We start from the raw sequence: 15549 nt of genomic DNA, 5'->3' as shown, positions 1-15549 counted from the left end.
TTCTTGATTACTGCAATGCATGACCAAAATGAACAGGAATAAGCTTTAGTAAATGCGTATTAACCCTTCAGCAGTATAGAAATTCTTAAACAGAACGTGAATGCTTGATTGTCAGCTGGATTTTTTGATGGGCTTCAGCTGCAGAGGCAGGAAGGCCATCTTCAGGTCATGGAGACCTGGGCAGGAGGAGGCTACTGCTAACCCTGTTGCGCTTCTGGTGGTGAAAAAGAGTATTAACAATATTAGCATGACACGTTTTTATCGCCTGGATTATGTCAGGCTTAAGTTTGCATTTAGCCCCACTGGCCAATCAGCGTATAGCATTCTAGCATAACGAGGTTAAGTGTTTATTGGATACAGTGTCCATTCAGAAGGTCGTTGGCCATCAGACGTACAGGATCTGTGGCTAAACATAAAGGTGTAAGGTAAGGTTTGGTCATGCAAGATGTATGTTGGGACTTTGTAGTCTAGAAAGGGAAGTTTATTAGCTGGAATGGACAGTGATACTACAAACACTACCAACAGGCAGAGAATAGGTTAGTGGTTGCAACTCATCTTTGGTTTTTCTGTTTTTGAAAATCTGTTTAACACGATTCTTTTTTTGGGGTGTTTAAGGACCACTGTTAATTCTTGGTACGTCGCCAACTGGGAGTGCTTTTGGGTTCTGAAGGTTAATTACCAAGCAACCCGAATGATATTTCAAGCTCCAATCCGAAACATCTTTCAAGTGAGAGTTAGATTTGGTAGAGGTAGTATTAGTGTATTTTGTTGGGTTTTTTTCTTCTTCTTTTTTTTTTTTTAAAGCAGTGAAGCAGCACTGTGCAAGTAAAAGTGTTAGCAGTAAGTGTGTTCGCAGTTGGATTTGGGTCAGCAGAAGAGTCAGTCCTTTTAGGATCATCAGCAGATTCTGTGTTAACCGGATTTGTGTGGACGAGCTGAATTAAGTGTCCCTGGATTACTAGTGTGACTTTGGAGGGAAGGGAAGGAGGACAGTGGCCAGAGCTGCGAAGAGCTTTCATGTCCTGTCAGGGCTGCACACATTTCTCTTTCTGTTTTCAGCTGTACAATCACTTTTCTTGACCAGTCTGTACAACTGGAATATTTTATGTTAAACCTTTGGACCCCCTCTTCTTTTTATCTGAGGGTACGTTATGAAACAGTTAAGTGCCTTGCCACACATGTACAGAACGGATCAAAGCTCATTCTGCCCTCGAGGGTGGCTATAATGGTCTCCAGGATACTGTTATTTGCAAAATGGGACATTTGCCACATGCGTTCTTATAGCACCGCTGGACCACTTTTAAATGAACAAGAACCAGGCTTTGCCTAGCACAGTACCATATGCGGTAGATTTTCCCAACAGTGGGTACATTTACCTTAAGACGAAGGTTGAATTAGCCACATTTCAGCACACCGAAGCTGTGAAGCCAGCTGAATTTGCTGTGGGATCTGTCAGTCTCGATTTGTAAATAGCTTTCTCTCTGTACCAGCGCTGAAATGGTGATCTTTAGCATGGGCTGCTGCAGAACCCTGTTGCTTAGTAACAGCTTCATAGGTTGGCAAGGACACACACCAGCAGAGAGAGAGAGAGAGAGAGAGAGAAAGCGCACAAGTGTGCCATCCCTGGATCAGTTTTTTTTTTATTATGGCACATTTATTGCCTTTGCTTAGCCTGATGGCTAAGATGGCCGAGTTTAAATCTGTGTGTGGGACTGCTGGTCCTCACCACAGACCTGTAAAATGTTATGCGCTCTTCACACAGCACTGTTACATTTCCCCTGGTAGAATTGTTTGCCAAGATGTTTTGGTTTTCATTGCTCAATATTGGTTTGGAGCTTTGTAAAAGTCTTTTATTGCATTTCTGAAAATTGACAATGTGTGTGTCATAGCTAGGGAATGAAAATTCTTCCACAAATGGTAAACGGTGCTTTTATTCTAGATCACCTTGCTGAAGTAATTGAAATGACAAAGGATAGATTAAGTTAAAAGGATTTGACTGGCTGTTCTCACTGACCACTGTATCTCCTGAAGCTTACGCTGCAGGCTTAACCTCACCTTTTCGCCCTCTCTCCCTCTCCTTTTCTGTCGTTCTCAGATCAGTAAGTGACCCAGCGCGAGGCAGGAGTGAAGCATACCATTTAGAAGAGGAAAATGAGCGAACTCGACCAGCTACGTCAGGAGGCTGAGCAGCTGAAGAACCAGATCAGAGTGAGTCTACACACAGCGTAACTTGTCCAGAGTGCCATAGAGAATACTTGGCATATATACATAATTGGCCTGTAATTTGTGTAGGCATTATATAAAGTATGCGTGTGAGACATCTGCGTATTTAAAAGTAATAGATCAACACAATAGTTATCTCCACTTTGTTTTCCTTTAGCAATATGTTGATTATGTGGCTTTAAATGCCAGTATATGTTAATGCCGAAGCTAACATATATTGGCAATATTTAACAAGAGAAAGTTATTAGTTATTGCATGCAAGACTTCATTAGAGCATCGCTGTACTAACGGACCTTGGAAGGAGTAAACTGAAGTGCTACAAATTCTAAATGTACAGTTTATGTTAAAACCTGAAGCTTTCTTTACATCACACACTTAGCATTATTCGTTACTTGTTTGCAGGATTAGAAAGATTTTTAACATTTCAATGATATTAAAGAAAACCACAACTGTAATGTAAATGTGGCACATTAAATTACATAGTGCAAATAATCTGAGCTGGAACAATGGCAGTTCTATAAACTGAAGTCTATTTTGTATTTTTATTTATTTATTTGTTTGTTTTTAAAAGGATGCACGGAAAGCATGTGCGGATGCCACTCTGTCTCAGGTGAGCGTATAATCCCGTACTGTGAATCAGTACTTTTTAAGAAGATAACTGTCTGACAGAATTTAAATTATAAACAGTATTTGCGTCATGGCTTTCTTGTATTTGTGTATCTGCACAGATTACAGCCAACATCGACCCAGTTGGGCGAATTCAGATGCGCACCAGGCGGACGCTGAGAGGTCACCTGGCTAAAATCTACGCCATGCACTGGGGCACTGACTCACGGTAATCTCACTCAAACTGTGTGCTGATCACCAGAGCCAGTTCAACAAACGCCAGATCTAGGATATGTTTTTATCGTTTGTTTGTTTTAAGTCACGCAAGATGATGAGATTTTAGTGACGATTCAATGGAGATGGAGATAGATATGCAGTTTAAAGCAAGGCTTTGGAAACATGGGTATGAAAAGAACAGTTCTGGACGTGGTGAAGGTGGTGAAGTGGTGAAGATTGCATGCTCACGCAAGGGAGATCTTGTTGTACACACATGTGCCCTGGTCTCCAGGAGGTTAATTGGGAGGCTGCAGGTGAAGTTAGGCCCCAGAGACTCCCTGTGTGCTTTGTCATGCTCCTTTGCTCTGCTAAATGCATTCTGCATGTTCTGACAAAATGGCCGTCCTTTGACACGCAAACATTCATTTTTGTTTGTTGTTTTTGAAGTATGTGAAGCAGTTGTTTGTTAACCTCTATTCTTCAAGGTGCACAACAAATAGCTTCTGTTCTTTGTAGCTGTGTAAGTAATTGCATTCTTCAGAAGTTTGGTTATTTTTCATAATAAGCAACGTGATGAAGCTATTCACACTGCGTGTGATGTGCATACCAAACCTACAGAGTAGCATTTTGTTTCAAATGCAGTTAGTGTCTCAGAACATTTTAGCTACCATGTTTTGAGTTTTATTGTTACTTTCATCGTTAATCAGTAGATGTAACTGAACGTGGGTAATCTACTGGCGCAGAAGGCTCTAATTCCACTCCTGGGTTATTGGGTTGGGCTCGGACAGCAAGATAATGCCACACAATCTCAGCTAAGCATCTTATTTTCCATCAACAGTGAGTGTAGCTTAGCACTGTACACAAAAGTTGCAGCTAGTTAACATTTCGCATTATATTTTCATCATTTATTCCTTTCTGTTGTTTGAGATGGTATTTAAAATTAGTGTACTGATTGTTGTTTTGCTTAGTCTGTCAACCCCACCTTCACCTTTTGTTTTTATTGGTTTTCCCTTGGGTAGGTGGAGTGCATCCAGTATCATCGTGGCATCATAATGAATCACTGGAAAGTTTATGTTAACTCTCTTGATAGCAAAATGTAGTCATGGTCACATCATTTCCACCTCTCCCATGTGCAAAATATTCCTGGTCGTTTTGTTTATTCAAATAACTCAGAAGGAATATGTATACTGACTAAGTGATAGTGTTTTCTGTGGAGGTGGTGTTTGATAATATTATCAGGGTATAGTTCAACCACAAAGAGTCCAGGGAATGTCTCACACTTGCATGCACGCGAGCGCTCCAAAGACCCCAAAGCATGTATGCAAATATGTTTAGGAATTTTTGACATTAAAATAATTTCAGTTATTTTGAATTCAGCTGACCTTCTGTCAGTATTACCAGGCATATATATGTTCAGAATGCCCCCACACAATATAAAAATAAGACCGCTGTTTATCTTTTTGTATTTTTCTCTCTGTAGGCTCCTCGTCAGTGCTTCCCAGGATGGTAAACTTATCATTTGGGACAGCTATACCACAAACAAGGTGAGCCTGATTTCCCAAAAGCCTGTTCACTGCCGCTGTTAATTACTGATAGGCATGTCTGATTTTTCTAAAAGCAACTTAGTATTTTTCATGAGTTCTTAGGTCAGACTGTACTAAGTTTGTGTTTCTTTTATCACTGACCTGTTAGCCTGAACAGCTTTTTATTGTTCAAGTTTTTGCAGGTCTTGTGATCTATAAAGTTATAAGGGTTTGATCAAAATTGATTGTCACAATTATTTTTGTTGATTCAATATTTGTTGATGTTAATTTTGTGAATAAAGTTTGTGATTGTTATACAACCAAATACAGCTAAGCCATGTGAATGGGTAGGTTGGTATTTTAATGCACCAGGGTGAAAACGAACTGATATCTAACATTTAATCAATTCATCTTCGCCAGTTTCACCAAACTTGCAGCCACCCATGTTTAACAGAGTTAGCTAGAAATCAGGGTCATGTTTGCAATTCAATTGATTGTGCAGCTCTGAGTTAACCTTATTGGAGCTTTATTATTGTACTTTATTATATGAGCACTGTCCTGTTATAGGTGCATGCCATCCCACTGCGCTCCTCATGGGTGATGACGTGTGCGTACGCTCCATCCGGCAACTACGTGGCTTGCGGTGGCCTGGACAACATCTGCTCCATCTACAATCTGAAGACGCGTGAGGGCAATGTCCGTGTGAGCCGTGAGCTGGCTGGCCATACAGGTTAGTGTGTGGGGTTTCTGTGTTAACAGTGATGAAGGTTTGACATGCTTAGGTCATTAATGTAGCAGAGGAATTGTGATAAAGCCATCCGATCTGCCACTGGAGGATTGTTTTTACAGCACCAGTGACTCTTATTTGATTCATGAGAAGTTTTAAATCAGGTGGAGCTGGTGAAATAGTGATCTTGTACTATGGTTATACTTTTAAGACAGGATTTAAGCAACGTTGTGGCATATCTTACTGCACTCTGTGTCTGTCCTCCCTTGTCCAGTTGTATAATTTTCTGCCTTGTGTTTTTACACAGGTTACCTCTCTTGCTGTCGTTTCCTGGACGACAACCAGATTGTCACTAGCTCAGGCGACACCACCTGGTGAGTTTGGGGTAGTGCACAAGCCCTGCTGCTTTAGCCATTTGCATCAGACACAGACACTTACATAGACTCACATGATGCTCTGACTGGGCAGACTGCTGTATGATGATTCAAATCCTAACATCTGACAATTTGAATATTTCACACAGCAACTTTCTTGCTTAATCCTTTTACTAGGGAAAATGTATTTCCAATTTCCAGATGTTTACTTAACATGGCTTCATTGAACAATTCTGTAGGATTTAGATGACTCTATAGGATAATTCACTTCAATATTGACTGTTGCACAGGTTGCATAGCAGATCATCAGTGACACAGTGTCAAAATAGTTGGTTTTCATTTATTTCATCCTATTTATTTTTCCTTCTCTCTTTGGTGCTGTTACTAATCCTATTTGTTACATCTGCAGTGCTCTTTGGGACATTGAGACAGGGCAGCAGACAACCACGTTTGCAGGGCACACTGGGGATGTGATGTCTCTGTCTCTGGCCCCGGATGCACGCTTGTTTGTCTCTGGTGCTTGTGACGCCTCTGCTAAGCTTTGGGATATCAGAGAGGGCATGTGCAGACAGACCTTCACTGGCCATGAGTCCGACATCAACGCCATCTGCGTATGTATCACACACATGCAGTGTCCAAAATATCTCCCTGTTCTCTGTTGCCTACACCACAGTATCATGAACATTACACAGCACACTAATATAGGAAACATGAGGGGATTCAACCAAGCGATTTCACGTAAAATAAGGTTTATATCCTTCTTGCTATGACTGATTTCTGACAGATCCATTTTATTAAGGTCATTTGTCACCTCAAATCCAAACCGGCCGTCTGTCTTGTGGCCTAGGTGAACAGCAACAAGTGAGTGAATCAGCTTTCATGGAAAATTTGCTGATGCCCTTTCAAACACGTTACATTCAGTGAGATGAGTGATGTAGTCAAGAATTTTCCCGGCACTGAGTACTTGCGATGGCGTCATAACAGAATAGAGTTTAAGGTCGTTAATGCTGCGTACACTTTCTCTTTAGTGAGAGGGTTAAGTAATGTCTTTTTTTTTGCTGTAGAGATGAACGCATCTGTACTTTCACTTCTGCCGCAGTATTTGGATGCGCCTAGGTTTTTTTTCCTTATACACTGAAAAGCTTTCAGAAGTGGAGCACATTACATTGGTTAAGGAGTAACACTACTAATGACTGTCCTAACATCTATTCCTAGAATCTATTCCTATTCCAGATTGACAGAGTGAAAGATTGAGTGATATTAAACAAATATTTGGTATTAAATAATTTGCAATGTCATTCTGCAGTTTGTTTGTTGTCGCTTGTTTTATGCACACTACAAAACAGCTGCCACTGATTGTTCATTAATCAAATGTGCTAGCGGCAGGAATGTGACCAGGCTCTGTGTATTGGCAGAGAAGAATAAGACTCTTCTCTGATTGCATTGGTTCTACTCTTAACTGTAGGCTACAACATTTGACATACTCATTTTCATTCAAGCACAGTGACATAAAAAGGGGCAAAATTGCTGGTGCCATCCACTGTATTGTGGTTGCTCCTTAGCATATAAAATTTGGAACTGGTAAGGATATTTTATAGCTTTGGTTGAAAATACGCTGAGCTGCATCATGCCTGGTTGTGCTATACAGCACTGTGCCACTAGAAGACAGCAGGTATGGTACTTGCCAAGCAAGCTTTCCTTTCTGCCTCCCAATGATGACTGTACACAAAATCTACTTGTGGGTTATTAGCTCCCCCTGGTGGAGTCGAGCAGACGCATTACACATTTAACCTAGTCAGTGGTGTTCAATCCTGGGCCAAGTTTTACCATCACTGGTCACACCCAGTTCTGCACAGTCCGTGTGGTCTTCAGACAGCATTGCTACCTGTTGTGAGGCATTGTTGGATTTTGTTGCTTTCATGTTGGGCAAAAAAGCATCTTCTTCAGCAAGGAAATGCAGAAAAATGTCCTGTGCCTATAGTTATGTCATTTTTCTTTTCCTTCTTTCTTTTTTTTATTTTTATTCCTCTCCCCCCAGTTCTTCCCCAACGGGAATGCGTTTGCCACAGGCTCGGACGACGCCACCTGCAGGCTGTTCGACCTGCGTGCCGACCAGGAGCTGATGGTGTACTCACACGACAACATCATCTGCGGCATTACCTCGGTGGCCTTCTCCAAAAGCGGCCGTTTGCTGCTCGCCGGCTACGATGACTTCAACTGCAATGTGTGGGACACCCTCAAAGCCGACCGTGCAGGTCAGTGCAGGGAACACTGTATGAACTAGGTACTCTGGGTTGTGTAAGGGGATTCTGAAGGATGTAGCAAATGACGAACGAACAGGAAGTTTGATATTCAGAAAGGATTTTTAGATCCATTAGAAACCCTAATGGAGCTAATATTACAGGATTGAATAGAGATAAACAGAATATAGGGTTGTAATAAAGGGTATACATGACATTCAGTACTTTAATGGAATTATGGTCGTATTCAGACCACAATCGATGATGGAAATGGATGGAAATGCATCTGCTGATGCTTATTAGATGCCATCTATTGGAACACACAGAGCCGCATGGCTCCGATTTCAAAATATTTTAAAATACATTATCTTCAGTGTTGCTTCTGCTAGCAAATGAAGCAGTAAGTAAACTCTGAGTTTCATGTGCATTCGTTTGAATTACCATGGTAATGGTTAGAATGTGAGCACTGAACTGCAAAATTTCACTAGTGCAGGACCTTAACCATTTTAACCAGTATCCCCAATCTTTCTCACCACACATGAATTATTAAAAGTATAATTGTAGAGTTATAGAATTTATTATAATGGTATAATTATAGAATGTATTAATTAACATACCTAAGTAGCAGCAGTGTTCTGAAGACATTGGCTCTTCTTCTGTGTTTTATGAGAGATAATCATTTTCTCCAAACCCTCGAGAACATTTTCCTAGCTGTAAGTTGCATGTCACCCACACCCATCCTTTTGTCTCCCCACTCAACCAGCACATGAATAGTTTATTGCATTTGCATTGAGGAGCACAGCGCCACTCCACCATCCCCATGAATTATGTACACCATCAGAAAGCATGAAATGGAGATTGAATTCTCATAGCATCTTACTGTCGAAGCACTTGCTCATACACGCTGACCAAGACAAGTGCAGACTCTGATGAGATCAGCCAACAGATAACCCGTACATTTACGATCATTTATGATAAAAGATAAGAGATAATGTCTTGAAATGATCTCTGCTCTCCAGTTACACACTGTGAACATGGTGTAATGGTGTGTTTAGTGCAGTGATTTGGTTGGGAAAATGACTAGTAGTTTGCAGCAAAGCTCCATGTGTCAATTCAAATACTGTTTAGTTAAGATGGGTTTTTAACACACTCCTCATCTAAACTGTCCTTGATTATCAGATGGCACTGTTGGCATATGGACTACATTCCGAATATAAATACCTTTTTGCAGGTGTCCTGGCGGGCCATGATAACCGTGTTAGCTGCTTGGGTGTTACTGATGATGGAATGGCAGTGGCCACAGGCTCTTGGGACAGTTTCCTTAAGATCTGGAATTAAAGCCGCAAGGTAAGCTCTTCCTTTCAAGACATATTTTTAAAAAATAAATACATACATACATACATACATACATAAATAACTTTCATCTTAGTTATTGTCCATTCACATAAGCAGAGGTGATGACATCTACAGTTTAGGCATGTTTATGATTTTTTTTTTTGTCTGTTTGTTTTTTTTTGTTTTGTTTTTTTTACTCCTTGCTATACCTGAAAGCTATAGATAGATAGTTCAGATAGATAGCTCAAGTGCAAATAAACTGTACTTGTTGGAAAAGATTTATTGAGGGGCCCGGATCCATGAAAGCTGTACCTGTGTTTCTGGTATCAGTTCCTTTCACTTTGCAGCAACTTTAGCTAGGTGGAGCTTGTGACCCAATAGGAAACAACTAGGTGGGATTGTAGACATTTTGGTCTATAAAGACAAGTGTAAAGACCAGCTTTTACGCTAAACTGAAGGCTCAGAGATGCAAATGATTCAGCTGATAGACATTAAATATCTTTCCATGCAGTTGTAGACAGTTTATGTGAAGAATAATACGGACACAGACTGGACTGCAGCCATCTTATATATTAATTTAGTCACAGTTATATAAGGTTAGCTTATGCACTCAGCTGGTTGCTTATAAATGGAAACATTTTTGCAGTAAAATATCAGCTGAGCCAATATGTTTTTATCATTCATGCACTGAGCCGTCCTGTCCACCGGAATAAGCTAGGATTTTGTAGCGAAATTCTTCTCTCTCTCTCTCTCTCTCTCTCTCTCTCTCTCTCTCTCTCTCTCTCTCTCTCTCTCTCTCTCTCACTCGCACTCTCTCTCTCTCTCTCACTCTGTCTGCTCGGGGTTTCTTGTTAGCAATGTTGGCACCTCTTTTATTCATTGCACCTCATCCTGTATGACTTTCCCTGAAAACAAAGTGTGACAGTCTGGGAAACCCTTCACATGGTGAAATCTCCACGTTTTGTACTATATATAGTTGTGTGAACTACAGGCCTTCCTCAACTTAAACATGTTTCTCTGAAATTTGATTCCAAATAATGAGTAAAGTTCTAGCATTTTAAAGTCTGTTTACCCCCAAAAGTGAAAGTACAGTCTTTTTGATCGGAAGTATCATCCCCTGTTAGTTTCTGTAGTCTTATCATCTGAGGTTTTTGACTTTTGACGAACAGGAACTTTCACTCTTCTGTCAACTTATCACTATCTGCTCTTACCTCTGTGCTGAAAAATTTACTGATTAATTCGCCAAGTTGTGTCCTGTTGGCTAAATTATTTTTGCCTTTTGTTAGCATTCAAGCATTACAACATTATAACCATTTGTCCGAATTCAGACACTGTGACTTCAGTATGAAAGATGAACTCAGAACGTGTTTTACCCCAATTTCTGCCGATTCCATGGCCTTTAGGCTCACCTATGATTCTGCTTCTGATTTATAATATACTTCTGCCTTTTTGTCATCATGAACACTCTGCTCTGCTGCCCCCTGCTGGCACAAAGGGATAGTATGACCTCAGGAAATGATACAGAAGTGGTGCAACTAGGTCAAAAACAGGAAAATGGTAGCAGCTCTGAAATGGAACTTCCAGTAAACATGCTTTCATAACTGTGTGTGTGTGTGTGTGTGTGTGTGTGTGTGTGTGTGTGTGTGTGTGTGTGTGTAAACAGGATATGATTTCTCTGATCTCCAAGTCCCTTTAATGATCATTTTGCTCTTGTTTTCCTTGCAGATGGCATCCGGACTCCAAAGTTGACTGGAAGACCATTCCAACATAATGTTAAATTTTATTGCATATCCAATCTTCTTAAACGCAACACAACTGACCCCCGTTATCTGAGGAAACAACAGGGCAAAAATGATTCTCCTTCCCATAAAAAGAGCACAATTATTTCATTCAGTACATCACGCGGAAATCAGTGGGGTCGACATTACATGGTGGGGGGAGGGGGGAGGGGGCCAAAAGTAACTGTGCATTCCTACCGGGACCATTTTCCAAGCGCTCATCACACTGCAGTCGTCATTTACGCTAACGTTATCTAACAGAAAATAGGCAGCAGTCGTTCTCCCCTAAATGAGTTGTTGGGTTTTTTTTTTTTTTACAACCCGTTTACATACGGTTAGTGTTTCATATGAGGATCAAAAGCTCTTTTGTCACTTAGTCTTAGTCTAAATATTTTAGAGTCGAGTTTGTAGATGGAGGATAATGTTGACAATAATCACGGGTGTTATAATACAGCTTTGTTGTGTCAGAAACGAGGAGCGGTTTAAGCCTGACCTGTATATTTAGTCCCACAATCTATTTTTGTTTTGTTTCTGTCTAGTCACGAGTCTTTGTTTGCACAGGAATAAAGCATTGCATACCTATAATACGAATAATGTTGAAAATGTTGACTAACCAAGCACATGCTGTTAATGATGAATGCTCATTTTTAAAAAAAAAATGAAAAAGGTCCATTTTAAATATATTTCTCTTATTGTTTTTTTTGTTTTGTTTTTTTTTTTTTTTTGCCTGATGAGGTTTGAGTAATGAAAATGAAATGAAGATTAACCTGTCGTTTAATAGTTTTATTTTCTCTTCTCCATGTCCTTTTGTTTTTGGTTGCGCTTTGGTGTGGAGGGTGAGGGAGGGTTTGGGGTGGGAGTTGAGGGTTTTCGGGCGTAACTCGATTTCCATTTTTACCCAGTTTCAACACAGGTGCCCGTTCCGTGCTTGGAAAAACCAGTTACTTCTCTGTGAATGACATGTTGTAAAAATCAATGTTTGAAAATAATGATATTGAAAAAAAAACTTTTTAAGTTAAAAATTAAAAAAAAAACTTTTATTTTGGTTGTCTGCCATGAGTGGGTTAACTCTTAGAATCGCATGCTGTAGAATTGCTTAAAAAGAGGTGCATATGGAAAATCCTTCGATGTTTTTCTTTAAGAAAATAACCTGTTAAATAGATCATCACAATGATATTTATATTCTTTTTTTTTTTTTTCTTTTGCTACTCTGTGCATAAATAATTCAATTAAACTCGCAAAGCTATGCACTCGAGAAGCAAACACATTGATTGACCTGTTCTATCCATACCTTGAAGTTTCTAAAACACTCGTACACCGACCCTCACACACACACACACACACACACACACACACACACACACACACACACACACTCAAACTAGAACAAAAAATTTCATTCTTTCTGTAGCAAGACGAAAATTCCAGATACAAATAAATGAATGCTAGAGACATTTTGTAACAAACAGGTTTTAATGTCCTTTAATAAAAAAAAGAAAAAAAAACTTGCAGCATTTGAATGGCAGAATTTTTCTGTTGTTCCTTTCTGTGTGTAACGAGAGGCGCTCTTTCCTTAGCGGTAGTGGCATTTCTTCCATTCTGTTCTCCCTCTGCGACATTCTGTACAAAAAAAAGTGCTGTCGTTGTGCATTAGGCCTGGAGTTGGCAACAAAATAAATAAAGAAAACCTACAAAAAAAAGAGATTAAATCAATTCCTCTTTTCTCCCTCTCTTTCTGTCTGTCTGTCTCTCTTCATACAAATAACTGTAGAGCTCTGCACACCCCCACTGTATCCTCATCCATCTTTTGTATTTAATTTTAAATTCAGTGTACAACAGAAAGCTGGATGCAAGATAGAAACTATATTAAAATGTACTGTTATTTAAGATGTAATAAAGCAGTTTGAGATGACCTTTCAGTGTTGGTGCTTTTTATAGTATGTATTTTTAAGGATACAAGCTGGTCTTTTAAAAAGAAAAATCCACCCTGAACGATTTTATAATTATCATGTTACCTTCAGTGTTCAAGATTTATTTTGAGGTGATTTTTATTTTTTAGTTTCAAATTCTTTCATCAATATGGTGGTCTGTTTTCACTTCAGCTTCCTACATTACCCACAATGCCATAGGACTGCCTGCTGATAGTGGCACCAGAGGAATTTAGCTCTTGATTCATTTCTATGCAAAGAGAGCAATGCAGTGGCGCTTTAGTCCTGTAGTCTGTCCAGCTCTCTCACCTCTCCTCTGTACACTCTGCTCAATCAGATCAGCTTCCAAAGCTTTAACTTTCAAGTTAATTCCCCCGTCAACACCATCATTATTTATAATCTCGTGGATCGCTAACTACCCGAGTCTCTGCTGTAACTCAGTGGAAGCGTGTTGTATCGCTGCGTTCTGCAATTTTAAGGCCAACGTTTGTTCCAATCCACTACAACACTGGATTTGTCATTAATATGATGTTGCTGCAAAATGGTGGCAAAAAAAAGCTCTTGTGTTTTTGTTTTTAGGAGCTAAGAGTTTGACATTGCACTAGCATTGTCCCCCTGTGACATCCTCGCCACACACAACCACCAAGTTCTCACAGGAATAACGAGAATACAGCAACAAATTAGCACCAGAATCACTAAGCACATCAAGTATTTCAGTATAATCATTAACTGTGTTTCAGGATGGAGTTTTCCTTTAAGAAGGTTGTCTGAACACTACACACATAATCATGTTTACATTAATGGCTCTTTCAGGATCTCGCAGTAACTACAGTAGTTTATTGATGCATAGCTCTTTGGTTCAACAGTGATTTAAATTGCTGGCATGGTTTATGTCCACTCATCCCTTTAGAGGAAAGTCACTGCAAATCAATCTAAAGTTATTCAGACTGATCACTTTTATCTTATGATGAAATATTCTCTCCAAATGGGAGTGGTCTCTTCAAGGATGACCCCGCCCCCATCCACAGGGCACCAGAGCAACACTGATGACTGACAGCACTCTCCACCACCATGTTGTTTTTTTCCTTTAACTGCTCAACCATCTTGAGCAGCTGAGAAAGAAAGATCTGCACAATGTAATTTTATACATTTTTACTAGCTGTATTTATTTACTATCAAATGTCTGGTTAATTTCTTAGATGAATATTAATCTTTAAATTAACTTGTATATGCAGTGCAAGCTACAATTTTTAATCTTATGTTTGAGAAAACATGTTTGGGAAGTGCTTTATAACCACTTAAACCTTTTATTTTTCAGCATCATAAGACATGTACAGCAGCAAATAAGTTTTGAACTTCTAACGGAATGAATGAAAGGCAAGCAGAAAATGTGAACATGCATTACAAAAAAGTTGAGCTTTCTCCAGCAGGTGGTAGTGTTTCCTCATGAAGCAGTGTCTGAACCTGAGAGGCACTGAGCTCTACACAGCTACTCTGAGTAAATATTAAAAAAAAAAAAAAAAAAAAAAGACAGCTTCATTGCTATTTACTTATTTGAGAAGGCGGTAATGTGTGGAGTCATTGGGAGCCCCAGACTTGTGAAGTTTATCAGAGCTCAGCGACTTCCAGACGTTTCTGAAGCATTCTTGAGATTTGCAGTGTTTTTACTTGACATATTTCACTTTGTATTACTGGATTTGAATATCCATCTGAGAATTCTGGTATTTCTCTTTTGCCTTTTCTGACAGGAGACACAACACAGCCAGAACACAGCTTTCTGTGTGTGTGTCTGTGTGTGTGTGTGTGTGTGTGGACATGTTTTTATATCATGGTGGGGACCAAATTTCTACAAATGTATAATTATGTCTGATAGTCATAATGTCCCCACAAGGAATTTTATAAAAATTACAGCTTTTATTTAAAAAACTGAAAGGGTGCAAAGGTTTCCTTTTGGTTAATGAGGTTAATGTTATAGCTAGATTAAGGTGTATCATAGTATTAATTAGCTGCATTAATAATTATGTCACTGGAAGTTCCTCACAATAGTAGTAAGACAAATCTGAAGTGCGAACAGACAGTTAGGTAACTACTATATGCACTTCTACAGAAAATGTGAAGCTTCAGCAGCTGAATAATAAACACACATACAATCTACACAACACTGAAGAGCACAAGAGTGATGCTTCACTTCCTGGGGTTTTTCTGGAGTTAATGCAAACTAGTCAAGATAGTAAAATTAGCTGTCTGTGAATAGTGAATGAGTAACGGTGTGGAAGCCGGTGTGTGTGTACGTAGAGTGTATAGCGTACACATGGCCTTATTTGGCTTGTTGGCTCCCAACTTGAGGTTCTCTAAATGTGCTTAGTCACCCCTGATGTCGTTACTTTGGCTCCGAACATAAATCCCCTTGCCAATCTGATTAAAAGCCTTCTACCAGCATTGAGCTCATGTTCTAAACCGAAGGCACACTTTAGTTTACTTTAGTGGTAGTGAGGAAACAAGCCAGATGAGAGGAAGGGTTAAAGATTTAGCAAGTTGGCTGACCATTTACATTAACTTCTAGTAGAGGGATAGGTGTGACAACATGACTCAGCAAAAG

At 39.6% G+C, this 15549-nt stretch overlaps 1 protein-coding gene across 1 annotated transcript in view; it reads left to right on the top strand.

The window, feature by feature from the left end:
- The window catches only part of gnb1a (guanine nucleotide binding protein (G protein), beta polypeptide 1a), a 28474-nt gene extending 15540 nt beyond the window's left edge, over nt 1-12934 (top strand). The window contains exons 2-11 of the mRNA XM_026925261.3: nt 2096-2208; nt 2795-2833; nt 2952-3058; nt 4526-4589; nt 5136-5298; nt 5603-5669; nt 6079-6280; nt 7708-7924; nt 9141-9256; nt 10970-12934. Coding sequence (XP_026781062.1) covers nt 2152-2208; nt 2795-2833; nt 2952-3058; nt 4526-4589; nt 5136-5298; nt 5603-5669; nt 6079-6280; nt 7708-7924; nt 9141-9247 — 1023 coding nt within the window. The 5' untranslated portion in view covers nt 2096-2151 and the 3' untranslated portion in view covers nt 9248-9256; nt 10970-12934. The remainder of the gene's footprint in view (nt 1-2095; nt 2209-2794; nt 2834-2951; nt 3059-4525; nt 4590-5135; nt 5299-5602; nt 5670-6078; nt 6281-7707; nt 7925-9140; nt 9257-10969) is intronic.
- Nucleotides 12935-15549: the final 2615 nt, after the last annotated feature.

Source organism: Pangasianodon hypophthalmus, chromosome 8 (assembly GCF_027358585.1).
Source record: "Pangasianodon hypophthalmus isolate fPanHyp1 chromosome 8, fPanHyp1.pri, whole genome shotgun sequence".
Lineage (NCBI taxonomy): Eukaryota > Metazoa > Chordata > Actinopteri > Siluriformes > Pangasiidae > Pangasianodon > Pangasianodon hypophthalmus.
This window is presented reverse-complemented; position numbering and strand designations above follow the sequence as displayed.